Here is a 15,928-nt window from a genome sequence, read left to right on the forward strand (position 1 = left end):
TTTCCTCCGTATCTGGTAACCTTTGCTCAGATGGGATGCCACACTAAAGATCTCACACCCTTAACTGAGTCGACTCAGTGTCCCACAGATTGCTGTGCTACTGATGTGGACTTTGTCATTCTCCTTTATAAGGAAGACGTTGAGGGAGGACTGAGCAGGATTAAAATATGAGTTATTTTCACACTAAACAGTAAATCATTTAACGACATTCATCTAGCACACATCAAAGGTAAGAGCTTTTGAACACGAATCTCCACAATACACTCGATATTTCTTCGCTGTTTGTTTAAATAATCTGTAGTAAAGGCTTGCTGTGTGTTTGCATTTCATTTAACACAATTCAAACAACATCTACAGAATAATCTTCCACATACTCCTCAAAGTAATTAGAAATCTGAGAACAGAACAACACTTTTCAGATTACTCCGAAATTAGCCTAACGATTCGTACTGAAGTATGTTGTGTTTATTTGTATTATATTCAAACAGAGCATTTACCTTTGGACTGTTTTCATCGACATTTTTGTCGTAAGGTTGCCAATCTCTTTGTGTTGCTAGGTGACTATGACCAGTTTATGATTTCAAGACCCATTCATTAATTTTACATTCACCGATAACAACCAGGTGTTGTTTGAGCAAAGGCTCACTTAGCTGAGTACATTTGTTAACTCAATGTTCTCAAAGCTACAACCAGCTTTAATGAACACTAATGGACTACAAACTCCCTTAATCCAATATTTATTTCAGATGCAAGTTTCTGACGCAGCTCGTAGCACTGACATAATGTACGGTGTGTGTTGTTAATGTCATCTATGATAAGGCAGGTGTGTGTGAGAGTGGACAAGATGTTCAGGAGCAACAGTCCCTTTGACAATGACACCAGCAGCTACGCTGGATCCATCCGGTCCAAGTATGGATTTCACAATCTTTTTGTTTTTGATTGATTGTTTTATTTCATTTATTCATCAGCAGATGATTGATATTGTATTTTGTTTTATTTTCTGTGACAGTGGTTTCTCCAACACGGATGATGTGTCATCGCAGGCGTCAAATGTGTCGAAGCTCAGTGCCATGTCAGTTTACTGTAAGTTAAAACTCAACATGAAGAGTGGTTACACCTGTTCAGTTAAACTTCATAAATAATAAGAGCTCTGGTTTATGATCAACAGTGCAAAGGAAGGAGTATGCAGAGTCAGTAAACAAGATGATGGACAAATTACGGTACAGAGTGGAGGTAACCTTCGAAATAATCTCCAAACAAATATGATCCTCTCTGAATCATGCCTTGTTTGATGTTGTGTTTGAATCCCTCCATGCTGCAGCACTTGTTCACCTGTGACCTGGATGGGAAGGAGCTGAGAGGCGTGGGGGACTGTGTGGAGCGGCTGAAGCTTCTGGACGGTATGGGCCGAGTTTGGGGTCAGAACATGAGGCTGGAGGTGCGAGGAGCAAACCTGCTGCTCACAGACAGAGAAACCAAGGTCAGCAGCATGTGATGCCCACAGAAACACACATCAGCTGGGAGTAGTCTCCTCCAGGATGAGGAGGACCCTACCCAGGGTATAAAGGTTCACTGGGTGATTAGACCAGCATAGCAAACAGATGTGAATCCTATGTTACAGCCTTCACAGTCACCAGATCTTAGTTCAACTGAACACTATTCAAGTCAATCACACCCCCTTTTTATAAATGTAGAGGTTTTTAGTGAACAAAGGAGGAAAATCCTGTTTGTTCAAAGAATACTAATGTACCTGCCTCAGTAGTGTACATGCTGTCTGTAAGTTCAGTTTTCTTCAAACTTAACATCTGTTTGAACTTCTAAGCAGATGACATACACCTCTATAATTAAGACTGTCTTTCTGCAAATGTCCCAAATTGGCACGAAGGAGAATTAAAGCTGTTATAGAGCTTTGTCGCAGCCCAGAATCTCACTAATATACTGTATTATCTGGAGTTCTTTCTTAATTGAGAGTGCTTTGATACAAGAAACTTATTTTTAACTACTTGAAGATGATGGACAAAAGCAGCTGAGTTTTGCCTTAATTTATGTATGTGGTCCATGACGTGGTTCATGTGAATAACAACCTGTTTTCTCAGGAGGAACTGGAGTCCATGTCCTTCAGTGACATCCTGGAGCTGAAGGCGGTGCTGGACGCCGGCGTGTTTAACTCCCTGCTCACAGTGTCTGTCCGGCCCGAGGGGAAACACACCACCACCGTCTTCATGTTTCAGTGTGAGGATATCAGGGTGAGCACAAAATCCTAAAAATGGCTGTTATTTCAACTACTATGAACTGAAACAAAATAAGTGGGTACATTTTTTCCTGCTGCTTACAGGCTGACTATGTCCAAAGGGATCTCTCAGCAGCATTGTCACGCAGGAAACATGATTTAGGCATCAGGTAAGAGCTTGAAGTCAGAGAAGACATACCTGAAACTACTGTATGTGTGTATATTGATTGATGACCTCTAACATTGTTTAAAGCAGCAATGCAGGACCAATAGCAAGACATCAGGGAATGGAAAACCTTAGTAACGGTGAAGATTTCTCTGAACCAAAAGAGCAAAGGCCCCCCCAATGGACGGCTCCTGACTATGGTGAGTCTGTGAGATACACAAGGGTTTGATATTGCTTATGAGGTCAAAATCAATACCAACCGTCTGTCTCTTTGTGCTTATAGAGGAGTATGACGTACCTGAGCCTCAACCAGTTGTACATCAGGAGGAAGAGGAGGACCCACCTCCCAGAGAGAGGGCACCGTCACCGCAGCCCTCCACCACCGAAGAAGAACCTCTGTCGAGCCAACGTCCATACACAGACCTGGACAGGAATGTAGTAAGTGTATATTTGATCATCATTATTAATGCCTCATTTTGTTTTTTAATACATTATTCTACATGTTAATTATATTCAAGAGCAGAAGAATGTGAAAATGACTTTCTTTATCCATCTTCTTTACAGGACATCTTGAATCATATTTTAGGTGACATAGAAATCTTCATGGGAAAAGTGTCTGCAGTAGTAGCGAAAAATGCAAAGAAAAAGAAGAAAAAGAAAAAAGGAAAAGGTAAATGAATGAGGTGAAGAAAGGTAGACATGTAGACTGTTTCTAAATGATAGCACTCAGTCAATACTGGAATATTCTAAATTAGTTTTTCTTTTCTTTTCTACTTTTTCTTTCTTAACTTTTTGTTTGTTTGTTCATACATAACATCAATAGAACATACATGGAGATGCTTACATAACTGCAGCTGTTGTACACCAGGATTAATCATTCATGCCCTCCTTGGGCACCAAAAGGACATACAGTTTCTTAATATGATCAATTTCTATATTGTGCAAACCTTATTAACATATTACAGACTCCAAATTAGTTTTTATACAACATATCATCAGTTATGAATACACTGCGACATGTGTTATGAAACTTTTGAGTCATACTGTATTATAATAATAATAATAATAATAATATATTTATTTTGTTAGCGCTTTTACAGGTGCTCAAAGACGCTTTACAGATATAGTGAAAAGAAAAGAAAGGAACAACAAATAAATATATAGTTAAAGTTAAAGTCAAATAATACAAAAACAATCACACATTAAAAGCCAGATTGAAGAGGTGAGTTTTTGTGAGTTTTTTGAAGGTGGTGAGGTCAGTGCAGTCTCTGATGGGTTGTGGGAGTGAGTTCCAGAGGGAGGGGGCAGCAGCGGAGAAGGCTCTGTCCCCCCAGGTCCGGTGATTGATGCGGGTGGGGATGGATAGGAGGTTGGCTTCTGATGAGCGGAGGCAGCGGGAAGGGGTGTGATGGTGCAGCAGGTCTGTGAGGTAGGGGGGGGCCTGATTGTTGAGGGCTTTGTGAGTAATCAGGAGGACTTTGAAGTTGATTCTTTGACGGACGGGAAGCCAGTGGAGGTTCTGGAGGACGGGAGTGATGTGGTCTCGGGAGCGGGTGTGGGTGACGAGGCGGGCAGCAGAGTTCTGGATATGTTGGAGTTTATTGATTAGGTTGGATGGTATGCCGTAGAGGATGATATTGCAGTAGTAGAGTCGTGAAGTGATGAATGCATGAATCAGGGTTTCAGCAGCAGAGGAGGAGAGTGATGGGCGGAGACGGGCAATGTTTTTGAGGTGGAAAAAGGCGGTCCTGGTGATGTGATTGATGTGGTGGTTGAATTTGAGCTGACTGTCGAAGATGACTCCGAGGTTGTGGATGTGAGGGGGGGGGATAGAGTATGGCTGTCAATGGTGAAGTTTAAATTCTGGATGTCTTTGGTACGGGATGGGGGGCTGATGATGATGATGTCTGATTTGGCACTGTTCAGTTGGAGATAGTTTGTTTGCATCCATGTTTTTATTTCTGAGACAGTTGGTGAGAGTGGAGTGTGTTGTGGGGGTGATGGTTTTTGTTGAGATATAAAGTTGGATGTCATCGGCGTAGCAGTGAAATTGAAGGTTGTAGCGACAAATTATTTTGCCAAGGGGGAGCATGTAGAGGATGAAGAGGAGGGGGCCAAGCACCGAACCCTTGGAACAGAGGAGCAGTGGAGGAGGTGCAGTTGTTGATGTTGATAAACTGATGTCTGTCGGTGAGGTAGGATTTCAGCCAGGAGAGTGCAGTGTCGGTGATGTTGAGTGATGATTCGAGAAGGGACAGCAGGATGGTGTGGTTGATGGTGTCGAATGCTGCAGTGAGGTCGAGGAGGATGAGGATGTTCAGGTTGCCGGAGTCAGAGGAGAGGAGGAGGTCGTTTGTGATTTTCAGAAGAGCTGTTTCTGTGCTGTGTTTTGATCGGAAACCGGATTGAAATGGCTCAAAGAGGTCATTGGAGCTGAGGTGGGATTTAAGTTGACACGTTCAAGTATTTTTGACAAAAAGGGGAGATTTGAGATGGGCCGGACATGTATATGAATTCTGTGTTGCTATGACTTTTATATAACTTTACTTATGACATAATCTACAGCATGACTTTTTATGACTTTTAATGGCGTGCCACACTATGACAGTTTTGGATGACTTCTGAAAACTTGTGAGTCATCGTGTTTTTATTTGTTTTCTTTAGCCCTAGACGGTATGCCACCTGCAGCAGAGTTTGAAGAGTGTTTCCATAAGATCAAATGTGGATTCAACCTGGTGGTATGTGTCCTTAATCACATTCATATTATATAATCATGTTCAGTATTGCTACTGTTCACTTTGTAGTGTACAGTTTGTGTAACAGTGAAATATTTCTCTTGACAGGGGGAGCTCAATGGAAGGATTAACAATCCCAGCGCTCCTGAATTTGTTCACTCCTTATTTTCCATATTAACATTCGTAAGTGACTTCATCTCGTAATTCCAATACTCTCTTCAATTAATACGAAATAACTTAAAAACAGATAATGTTTTAAAATAGATAAATTGATAATGAGCATGCATTTAAAACCCTTTTATATCACATACTTTATTATTTATCTTCATATTATTGAGTATCTTTAGGATCTGATGAGATTTTAGTTTTTCTTTTGAATACTAGATTACTATGTTCTGTTGTTATTGAGCACAATTTCATTTTTCCAGTTAATACTTGTACTATGTGTTTCTACTAGTACATGTTTTAATGTTCATAAACACTCTTTCTTAAACGCTTTGTTTTGGCACCAGTATCTTCAAGTCCTCCCAATTGATTTACAGGAAAATAATGGTGCCCTATTGCAACGTTAGTTTACAAGCCAAATTTGGAGACACCCAGTTTTGGGTGTTATACAGTATTCTAATTAGCCTGCCCTGCATGTGACATTAGAAGGGGACTCATAGACTATCAGACCATCATGATGGAGCTGTAGTTCATTGTGCGCTTTCTGTGGCACCTGTCTAATACAAAACTAATGCCTTCTTAATTATTTGTTTCCTCACCAGCTGGTATCTCACTGCCCTGAAGATCTGCTGAAGACCATCGTGGCGCCGCTGCTGACGCCTCAGTGTATCCGTCTGCTGAGTGAGGAGGCGTCCACAGAGGAGGACCAGCTGTGGCAGTCTCTGGGAGACGCCTGGAACATCCCCAGGTGAGACAACGGACAGTGTGGGACCTGATGAACTGTAGCTTTCTCTTTTCATTTGCATGAGACCAAAACATTAGCCCCATCTCAGAAAAGTAACTTAATACATTTCAAAGATCAGTTTTGAAGGATTTTTACTTTAAGTTAGTGTCAACACTTATGGACACAAAGTAGTTCAAAAGGGCTACAACAGTACAATTCAGATTTTACTATATAAATATATTTACTTTGGATACTATTAGTTTTCCTGCCTTATAAAACTTAAGTACATTTACCTAATTAGGCAGAATGTATCTTGTAATTAGCTTTATCTTTGATGTATTGATATTTTTATTTAAGTATAGTATTTGAGTATTTCCTCCATCACTTCAGTTTGGTTTACTAAAATATGTCAGACTGATAAGTGTCAAGATAACAATCGGTCATGATTTTGACAATATGATCAGCACCCAATGGCCAGAAGACGACGAGGACATCCCAACATACACTCTGGAGTTCTCTGACGGCTGGCAGGCCCCTGAGGTGACTGCAGCACCTGAACCCAGTGAACCAATGAGAAGAGAGGAGCGTCAACAACCTGCACCCTACCAGGTAGGCTACTCCTCCAGATCAGACATTCAGTTCAACATCTGCACAGAGAGTGGTTTGGGAGAGAAAAAGGGAGAAAATATTCAAACATAACACGACCATGTTTTATTTTTTCGTGCAGGCTCCAGCCAAGAGTATAACACCAGCTCATCGCCCCAAAAAATCATCACGGTACAACAAACCCATAAAGAATAAATAAAAATCCAGGTGATTGTTCGAAGTTTAACATTTTAGATGCCCTTTGTGTATTTCAGCTTTGTTCAGTCGCCAACGCGTGACATGTATGTTACGTATGACTTCATCTCAAGAAACCAAAGAGAGCTCACCGTGAGAAAAGGAGAAGTAGTTCAGGTGAGTGAACCGACTCTTGATGTTTGAGTGGAATTGGTTACAAAAGGGTTAAAACAAAAGATAACGATGAACACAACTCATTAAGACACTGGCTCTGATTTCCATCTACAGCTGCTGGACATGTCGAAGCAGTGGTGGAAAGTGAGGGACAGCGCAGGGCAGGAGGGCTATGTTCCCAATAATGTCCTGGAGGTTTATGATGAACAACAGATGGAGGTGAGCACCACAAACACACCGCAGGTCGTCTGTGACTTAGTATTAATGCGAGACACCTCAATCAGAAATATTGGTATTCATGCACAACTTTGAACATTTGTATTCCATAACCTGCTTCCATATTTCTCAGAGTGTCCTTGAATTACTCTCTATCTTTATATTTCAGTAAAAACAGAGCAATATCATTCCTTTTTTCAGCAGGCGCCTGGGGGTCCTCCTGTGCTGACAAAGAAATCCAAGCCTGCAGAAGTGAAAGCTTGGCTGGAAGACAAAGGCTTTGGTAAAATGTAAGTACACAGTTATTAAACTCCTTTCATAGGCATTAAAGCACGTTTCATTTAACTTGACCTTCTCCAACCTACAGTATAAGGCGTTTTCTCTTCAGTTAATTTAAGATGTTGGGACTCATTTAGTGTCATCAGGGTTATTTTTTTCTCTTGGAATGGGATTGAACATAAAACCTGTAATACTGGATGTGGTTTACAAAGAAGTGAGCATTTAAGAAGCAGGGGTGTCGAAAGAAAAATACTTTTAAGATGCATTATGGGTAATGGCATCAGTGTTTTTAGAGCTCAACTCTTAATATGGATAAAAAGTCAGGACATAATGGCCCGTGCTCCCTTCAGTTTAACCATTTTCACCATCAAATAAATTGTGAGTAACCAAACTTCACCCACTGCCATTTAATATTAGAGCAGGCATTTGACCTTTTTCCACCAAATGAACTTCAGAGATTCAGAAGTGATTGACAGACTAATATAAGTTTTATTGCAGCACTGTGCGCTGTCTGGGCGGGCTGAGCGGCTCCATGCTGCTGGGCATGAGCCGAGAGGAACTGAAGACCGTTTGTCCCGAGGAAGGAGGACGAGTCTTCTTCCAGTTACAAGCAGTCAAATCCGCCATGAGTGTAAGTTACCATCTTTATCTGTGTCCACTGAGTAATGCTGGTGTGAATACAAAAGCACGTCTAACAGTTTTTTGTTTGAATACCCAAGGTTGCCACGTAAGAGACCAACAAGAGAAAACCAAAGAAGAAGGAGAACAAGAACTCCCTATGGACCATGTCACAATACTGTATACTTTTAAATAAGTGTGAGATTGTTAAGCATTATCTGAATCCTTGTATACAATTATATGCATCTCATTTTGAATTCATATATAGTATTTGTTTGGTTGAGAAATCTGCTGTAAATCCAAAGTGTAATCTAATCAGTAGAGATGATATAAAGTGCATTGAGACAATGTTCCCAGCAATGCTATGTACAATGTCTTACTATATTATGATAGCAAAGTCCGATGATGTAACACGATGTAAACAGCCTTATGTATGTGTTCATTCAGTAACGTGTAAATAAAAGTTTTCTGGCACAACACAACGTTTTAGTGAATAAACATGCTTTATTTCGTTCAGACATTACACGTGAACCTTATCAAAGGCATTTGTTAAACACTGGAAATTCATTTCAGGCAATCATTTGGCTACAGATCCATGGCCATAAAATTCAAATGTCGAAAAAGTGACGAGATTTTGTGAAAACAAAGATTTCAATGAGAAAAATATAAGCTGCACAGAAATATATCTTGAGAGTGAGCATTACAAATGTAATAAATGAGTGATACAGATAGTAAAACACACATAAATCAGTGTGAATTATAAATATATGAATAATGTAGTGCATATATTTGAATAACTAGTACTGGTTTTTGTGATGGCATCCAAATAATTGCTGTGTTACTACTTAGAGATAAAAGCGTCTTAAAATGGTCCCATCTGTTCCGTTTTATGTGCATCACTTCTCATGCGCCAATATTTACTGGAATTTAAAAGGTTAAAATGACCAATTTACTGGTTCAAACTGTGAAGATGTGTTGCTTCATCACATTGTCTATGAAAGTAAAGCAAATATGTTTGAGAACTAGACTGTAGTTTGGATGAAAACAAACAATTTGAACACCTCAACACCCAGGGTCCTAAAGGAATCATAATGGGCTTTATTCACAACTTTCTGATGATAATAGACCAAACAAACAATTGCAATAAACCGGAAAAATATCGGTTGATTGTTCAACGTGTAAATAATTCAATAATTGTTGTGTGCTGTTGCTGAGGACACAGAAACACAGAGAACGTTTGGAGATAAGTATTTGTGAGGTAGGCTGCACAATGTTGTGCAGACAGGTAGCTCTGTGCTGACTGTTAGAACAAGCACACAACACAACGGTTAGTGAATGGATGGAGAAAGTTCAGTACAGATTCTAGTCCCTGGAAGAACGCACCAAGTGTGTGAAGTTATTGGGCAAGTCAATGGAGGAAATTAGTCGTTCCTAAACAAAAACACAGAAAATGACTATTGATGTGACTTAAAAGAAGGGGTTTGTTTTATATGTGTGTGTGTGTGTGTGTGTGTGTGTGTGTGTGTGTGTGTGTGTGTGGAGGTCAGCAACTGCTGTAACAACATCTGTTGGCTTTAAAGTAAGATGTATGTAATAGGGATGGGAATTTGAAAGCAAATGTATATTCGAATATTCGACACCCAAAAAAACGGTTAACCGAAATGTACATATGCTATAAAAAAAAAAGAAATGTGGGAAAGAAATATACCAAAAAAAAAAAAAAGAATTAATTAGGAAAAATAAATAAATACATGTTCAAATAAGTATAGAAACCAAGTCGAATTTGTCAAATGTATTGAACTGGTGATCACAGTTTGAACAGTTGACAACTATAGGCCTACAGCTTTCATGCTTAAAACATAACTTGGTTTTTAAATTAAAGAGGGATCATACACGAACAACATAACGGGTCAGGGTAACATAACCCTATTACAACAGAGATCAACAACCTGTAACAGGGCCTATGCACAGAATGCAGCTATTCAATAATACTCATTCTTGTTTAAGAATATGAGCATATCTAAATGCTCATATTCTTAATGGGGAGATGCGGGTGCGGAGGCGATTCACAATCAGGCCAGCTGTAGAGAAGCTGGAATTTGTGCATAAGATGAGGTTTGAGTCTGCGTGATCTGCGTGTAGGGAGGGGCAGCAGCCATATCATTGGCTAGAACTAGCTAGATCTGATGGCTTTGGACATAAACGCGAGTGAAGTATAACCGGACGCGAGAGAGAGATCAGCACCTGCAGCTCTGCCGTGAGGTACCGTGAGCGGAGCAAAACACACCTTTAGACCCAACACATTTAGCTATGGCACTGTCGTATACATTGAATTATTCCATTTGATAATATGTAATCAACTTAGGCACCCCTTCCAAAAAAATAAAAAATAATAATAATTAGAATAAAAATATTCATAACTCACATTCGAATACCTGAATAATTTCGAATATTCGATGAATCGTTCCCATCCCTAGTATGTAACATTTACATACTGTATTTACTGTTATATGAAATGGCCTGATTAACTAAATAAAAGAACAGCCTTTATTGAGCGACTATCTTCATGTCATAATGGTAACTCACAATGGTAAACAGCAACACTACTAAGTGTTAAACCTTGACATCAATATATTGTGAATATAAAATCTCTTATCTTTATATCCCCTTTAAAAAAAATACGCTTTATACATGAAACCCAACGAACAAGCACACAACTATGGTGCCTCCCTTGAACACTTGGATGCTACTTCCACTTTATTCCTGCTGAAGAAATTCAGCTTCTCATCTTTCATCCTAATCATCTTAACAATGCTCACAGTTTGATGGAAGTTGGCCCGTGTCCATTGGCAGGTAGAGAAATAATATGATGAGTATAAAACACAATTTGTGATCCCAGCTTTGATCAGATTTGGGGCGAGTTTAAAAAGAAAATGCTACAAGAACCATGCAAACATCTGGACCATGTCCCAGCATGGTTGGCTTGTATCTACATGGTGAACAGTGCTTAATTTAAATCTCTTTAATGCAAACAGATTTCAAATGCTGGTGTAGCCCTGAATGAATTAAAACGTCACATACAGCTTGCTGTATATAACTAATTCTCGCCTGCCATCCATTACTCATGCAGGCATGCAAATAAAGCACTTAGAAGCAGAGTAATAGAAACAAAATGTCCTCGTCAAACAAAGGCCAAGCTTCTTCACACCGAGCATGCAGCTAGGTGGTTTCAGTTCCATCGGTGGGGAAGTTACAACAGCTTGGAGGCCTACTGTAGACGACTGAGAAAAAGAAAATGCAAAAAGAAAAGGGGGATTTTCAGGCTTAAGCTAAAAAGGAAAAGGCACTGCAAAGTCTTGTCCTGCTGCATATGTACAGTGCACTGCATGCAGCGGTGAAAAAAAACAAAACTTTGCGATTTGTCTACAAGGGAAGGAATGAGTGATAGATGTCACAGTGAGGTCACTAAGAGCTTTCTCCTCAGACGATGCAAATTCATCCATAAATATTTGTGCTATGGTTCAAATCCCTTTTCTTCTCATGAACACCATCAAAATGGGATGATTGTGAACATTTACTGGATTATATTTGGAGCAAAAGACAAGTTTTAGCTTCCTGGAATGTTTGCAATGGACGACCAGGAAGTCATTTTCTGAGCTCATTACATTTTGGACAATAATAATTCTTTAAAAATAAATGATCTGACACCACAACAAAGTACCAGAAGCTGTGCTCTCTCTTCTCTGATTCAGTACATCTCCAAACCTGGGGACGCCCTGAAGAAGCTTAAACCATCTTCTGGGTAAATCCAACCTACAGCTGTTATCATTCCATAAAAACTGAATGGGTAATCATTTGAATAAGTTTGAATAATGAAGAGAGAAGATGCACCAGGTTGTCAGCTGCGTTCAGAGTGGGTTTATGTGAAGAAAGTCCCAATGTGCTGGTTGTCAGTGTTTCAGTAGAACACAGATACTACATGCTGAGTACTGCGTCTGGTGTATTAATACATACTGCTGACTGGACAGGATGTCAATCTCATGGACAGAAGGATAAAGACAGCATCGCCCTGAAACCTCTCCAGTGTTTCTCGTTTTTTTTTTTATTCAAAAGAAACACGTGTGTTGGTCTTCTCTGCTAACCTTGATTATGACTGACCTAGGAACGTTAACAACAACAGGTTAGATATCCATAACTTCAGCCTGATAATGACTAACACAAAAAACGGAGGAACATAGAATCTGAACGGCTCTAGCAGCACTTTGTCCTTGGCTTTTTGGTATCTGTGTGTACGGCATACGGATGATATGGATGGTTTGTGGTGTTTATACTGTATGTGGGATGCAACAGAATTACCCTCCCACCACGTCTCTTCCGTGTCATGCTGGGTGGACCACCGGGCTGGGGGTTCACAGGTTATTGTGACTTTAGTGATCTCCCAGGATAGGGCCCATGGACAGAGCGTCCTCCTCGCTGATCGGGTCCAGCTCCTCGGTGTGGACAGCCTGAGTGATGAGCTGCAGCTCCTCAGCAAGGGTCTCGCTGCGGTACGCCACGCGGATGTCAGGGACGTTAGTACGGCGGATGTCGTTGCTCGCAGGACCCTCGTCAAAGTAGGTGGGGCCCAACCAGTAGCTTTTGGCCTGAAATCAAGAAGAAATGCATGAGTGGGTGCCTTGAGACAGTCAGGCAATCAAGTGAGATTATGAGCCAAGCTAAAAGCTGTTAATATTTCTGTTTATTAAGTTTGAATATGTTCTCAAGTGAGAAAGTAAAAATATAGATTTCCAATATGTGTCTGTTCGGAAATTTGCTGCGGGAAAATAAAAAGAAAACCTTGCTTAATTAATAACATCATTGATTTCATACCATGTGACCAACAGAATCAGAATCAAGTTTATTGCCAGGTAGGTTTACACATACAAAGAATTTGCTTTGGTATCTGGTTGTGCGAACAAAAAAAAACAAAAAAAAAGTTGCTAAGTAGGTAGAAAAAAAAGAAATATATAAGGATAATAAAAAATAAGTATTTTTAACAACTGAACATTATAAACTTGATAAAAGGATCATATTAGGACAGGGCTGTTGTGTTGAATTGCATTAGTTTGTGCAGGATGTCTCCTGTTGAAAAACACAAAATGAGAAGAGGTGTAAACTTCTTTACCTTGTGTGAAAACCCACTCATGAGGACACTGTTTCTGGCCAGCTCACACATGTCGCAGGAGCTTAGTTTCCACACCTGAGCAGCGATGCTGTACTCCTCCATCAGAGGCTCCTGGAGCCAGACAAGCACAGAGAGAGAGATGTCATATCCGCACTTCTGATCATCTGCATGCTATTCTTACCTAAAAGCCAAACCTGACTCAGACCGACCTTGGTGAAGTGGAACTGAAGGGGATCGTCGGTGGACAGAGAGATCATGAGGCCTCTGGACAGATACTCCAGCAGCGGGTTGCGATGGTAACTGAGGAACAGGCTGTTGTTACTCAGTGGAGACATGGCGATGCCAATTTGAGCCAGGTAGTAAAGGTACTGCAGCACCGGAGCCTAATGGATATCCAATAGAGAGAGAGAGCATGTCAAATGTAATCTCAAACCCTATATTTCACTTGTTAAGCGAAGGTACAGTGTGACAGAATAGTTTGAATAGTTACTAAATAATCAAATTAGGAGCTCTCTGACAACCTCAGGTCTTGAGGAAGCTGTTCTATGTCAGGGATAATAATAATAATAATAATAATAATAATAATAATAATAATAATACATGTTATTTATATAGCGCTTTCCCTGGTGCTCAAAGTGATTTACAAGCAGAAGAAAATAACAACAAAAGTAAAAAGTGCTAAACTAGGTGGAATACGGGCGAGGGTTTAGTGGATTAGGAGTTGAAGGAAAGAGTGAAAAGGAGTTTTGAGGGCTTTTATTTAATAATGTGCTTTACTTCACTTAATTTAGGATCACTATGGTAATCACCACAAACATCTCATTTTTGACAATCCATAATATCAACAAAACCAAGAGAAATACAATTCAGAGAAAGCTAGTAAGTCAACATGGTAGAACCAAGCATAACCACACTGGTCTCTATAGTTGGACCCGTCCTGACCTTTCTGAGCAGCAGACCGTGGGAGATGTTCTCTGATAACATGAAGCCTGACACCAGGTGGTGGACAGGCCCCGCCTCCCCACAGTGAGGTCGCAGGACGAACGTGTGGAAGCCTCTGCGCCTGTGTCAATCAAATATATTGACAAATTGAGTGGATGCAAGGCCTGGTCAATGATTTCTAGGTGTTATAAATGTATAGCAGTTATATACCTTCGCAGGTGGTTGAGCGCAGTCATGTTAGCATAGGTGTAGTAGAGGTAGTAGGAGTAGGGCGGGTTGTCCTCTTCTGTCCAGTCAGCTGGCAGCGGACTGTCCAGGTTGAAGATGTGGTGCTCCGGTTTAGACTCATCGTCCACACTGTCGAAGCCCAACACCTGAGGACGAACATGCCACAAAAAGACAAAGAGAATTGGTTAGTCTCATTTAGTGTGAAGTGAACTATCTGGATCGATTTCTTGTAAAGGGATACTCACGTGCTCCAGAAAGAGATGCAGCTCAGGATGACTGCGCGGGTTGATGCTGACTTCAAACAGAGGCATGAAGATATTCTCCAACATCTCCTCGAAATTTGCCAGCTGCTTCTTTGTCTTGTACACGTCACTGAAGAGGAGAACAGTGACATGTGTTGTTAGCATAGAGATGATTGTGTGTGAATTTTCTTTGTAAAGGCTAGGAGATATAATGTGTGATGACAAGAAGGTTGTCCTTAACTTGTCTTATGATATGCATCTACTCTCTAATAAAGGGACGTGACCTCAGAAATGATCCGACTAAAATTCCTTTGTCCTGGCTGTTACCATTAAATACCTCAACCTGAAAGACTGACCACTTTATTTAGATTTGTTGCCGCGAGTTTGCTACTGTACTTCAGACCACAGCATTTTATATATATATTTAATATTATTTAACTGGTGCTGCTTTTACATTTAACTTATTTAGTGTACTGTGTTTCTATATAAATGTATTTTTAATGTGTTCTGTCTGGATGTGATGTGTCTAAAAGAAAGCTTTCTGCATTTTGCTAGTGAAAAGTAGACATTATAAGCATTTTCTGTTTTAATTTAATTGGTTTTGGTAAAGTGAGTTAGAGCGAGTACTTACAAAAGACGAGGCACCTGGATGAGCCAGCGCACATTATCAGAGTAAACTCGATGTTTGAGGGCCCACTGAGCCAGCTTGTCCCATTCGTCCCGGCAGCGCCCGTAGATGGACAGGCGGAGCTCAGAGTTCTGGTACTTACTCTCCTCCAAGTCGTACATCACCTCCTGGATAGAGATGTCAATAAAGAAGTTTGTTTGTACATTAATAAATGGTTTGGATGAAGTAAATATTATCAATAATATGACATTTTTCACACCTTGACTATGTGTGCAAAGTATTTTCCTTCGATGTGGTTGTCAGTCTTGATGAAGATCTCTCTGAGGATGGATTCTCCGATGGGGTTGTATTTGGCGTTGAACTTGTCAAACCGATGGAATGTGTTACGATCCTGATAAGTAAACACAACCAGTCAAACATCGTTTTTGTCTTTACCAAGTGGGTTACGCTCATGCACCAAGAATTAAATATGTGAGGAGGAAGATTTCATTTTAATCTATATTTCTAAAATAAAGTCAAAATGAATGAAACAAAACTGCTGGAAACTAGTCCTGAATTGTCTTAGATCTAAAGTTAGACTTGTTCCTTATTCCTGCCAATACAACTCTTCAATAGTTACGCAATATCTCTTTGTACA

At 40.2% G+C, this 15,928-nt stretch overlaps 2 protein-coding genes across 12 annotated transcripts in view; one reads left to right on the forward strand and one right to left on the reverse strand.

Moving 5' to 3' along the window:
* Positions 1-74: 74 nt before the first annotated feature.
* eps8l3a (EPS8-like 3a) lies at positions 75-8,566 on the forward strand. Of its 4 annotated transcripts, none has more exons than XM_034223775.1 (20): positions 75-229; positions 820-909; positions 1,010-1,083; positions 1,169-1,233; positions 1,322-1,480; positions 2,097-2,246; positions 2,336-2,400; positions 2,484-2,596; positions 2,680-2,834; positions 2,961-3,066; positions 5,061-5,134; positions 5,240-5,314; positions 5,899-6,044; positions 6,485-6,629; positions 6,748-6,797; positions 6,881-6,977; positions 7,089-7,193; positions 7,392-7,480; positions 7,968-8,100; positions 8,189-8,566. In XM_034223775.1, exons 2-20 carry the CDS (start codon positions 845-847, stop codon positions 8,198-8,200), a joined length of 1,878 nt encoding a protein of 625 aa, XP_034079666.1. In that variant the 5' UTR covers positions 75-229; positions 820-844; the 3' UTR covers positions 8,201-8,566. The 4 variants fall into 4 exon arrangements, with proteins under 4 accessions (XP_034079666.1, XP_034079669.1, XP_034079668.1 ...); XM_034223778.1 differs by having other exon boundaries at positions 7,395-7,480; XM_034223777.1 differs by having other exon boundaries at positions 2,487-2,596.
* Positions 8,567-8,571: 5 nt separating this feature from the next.
* Positions 8,572-15,928, reverse strand: part of LOC117551079 (AMP deaminase 2) — a 32,541-nt gene continuing 25,184 nt past the window's right edge. For all 8 annotated transcript variants that reach the window (XM_034223783.1, XM_034223782.1, XM_034223787.1 and 5 more), the window contains 8 exons: positions 15,551-15,682; positions 15,295-15,458; positions 14,667-14,793; positions 14,404-14,567; positions 14,194-14,314; positions 13,461-13,634; positions 13,252-13,362; positions 8,572-12,730 (listed from right to left, as the gene is read on the reverse strand). In XM_034223783.1, coding sequence (XP_034079674.1) covers positions 12,515-12,730; positions 13,252-13,362; positions 13,461-13,634; positions 14,194-14,314; positions 14,404-14,567; positions 14,667-14,793; positions 15,295-15,458; positions 15,551-15,682 — 1,209 coding nt within the window. In that variant the 3' untranslated portion in view covers positions 8,572-12,514. The remainder of the gene's footprint in view (positions 12,731-13,251; positions 13,363-13,460; positions 13,635-14,193; positions 14,315-14,403; positions 14,568-14,666; positions 14,794-15,294; positions 15,459-15,550; positions 15,683-15,928) is intronic.

This window comes from Gymnodraco acuticeps, unplaced genomic scaffold (genome assembly GCF_902827175.1).
Source record: "Gymnodraco acuticeps unplaced genomic scaffold, fGymAcu1.1, whole genome shotgun sequence".
In the NCBI taxonomy this organism is placed as follows: domain Eukaryota; kingdom Metazoa; phylum Chordata; class Actinopteri; order Perciformes; family Bathydraconidae; genus Gymnodraco; species Gymnodraco acuticeps.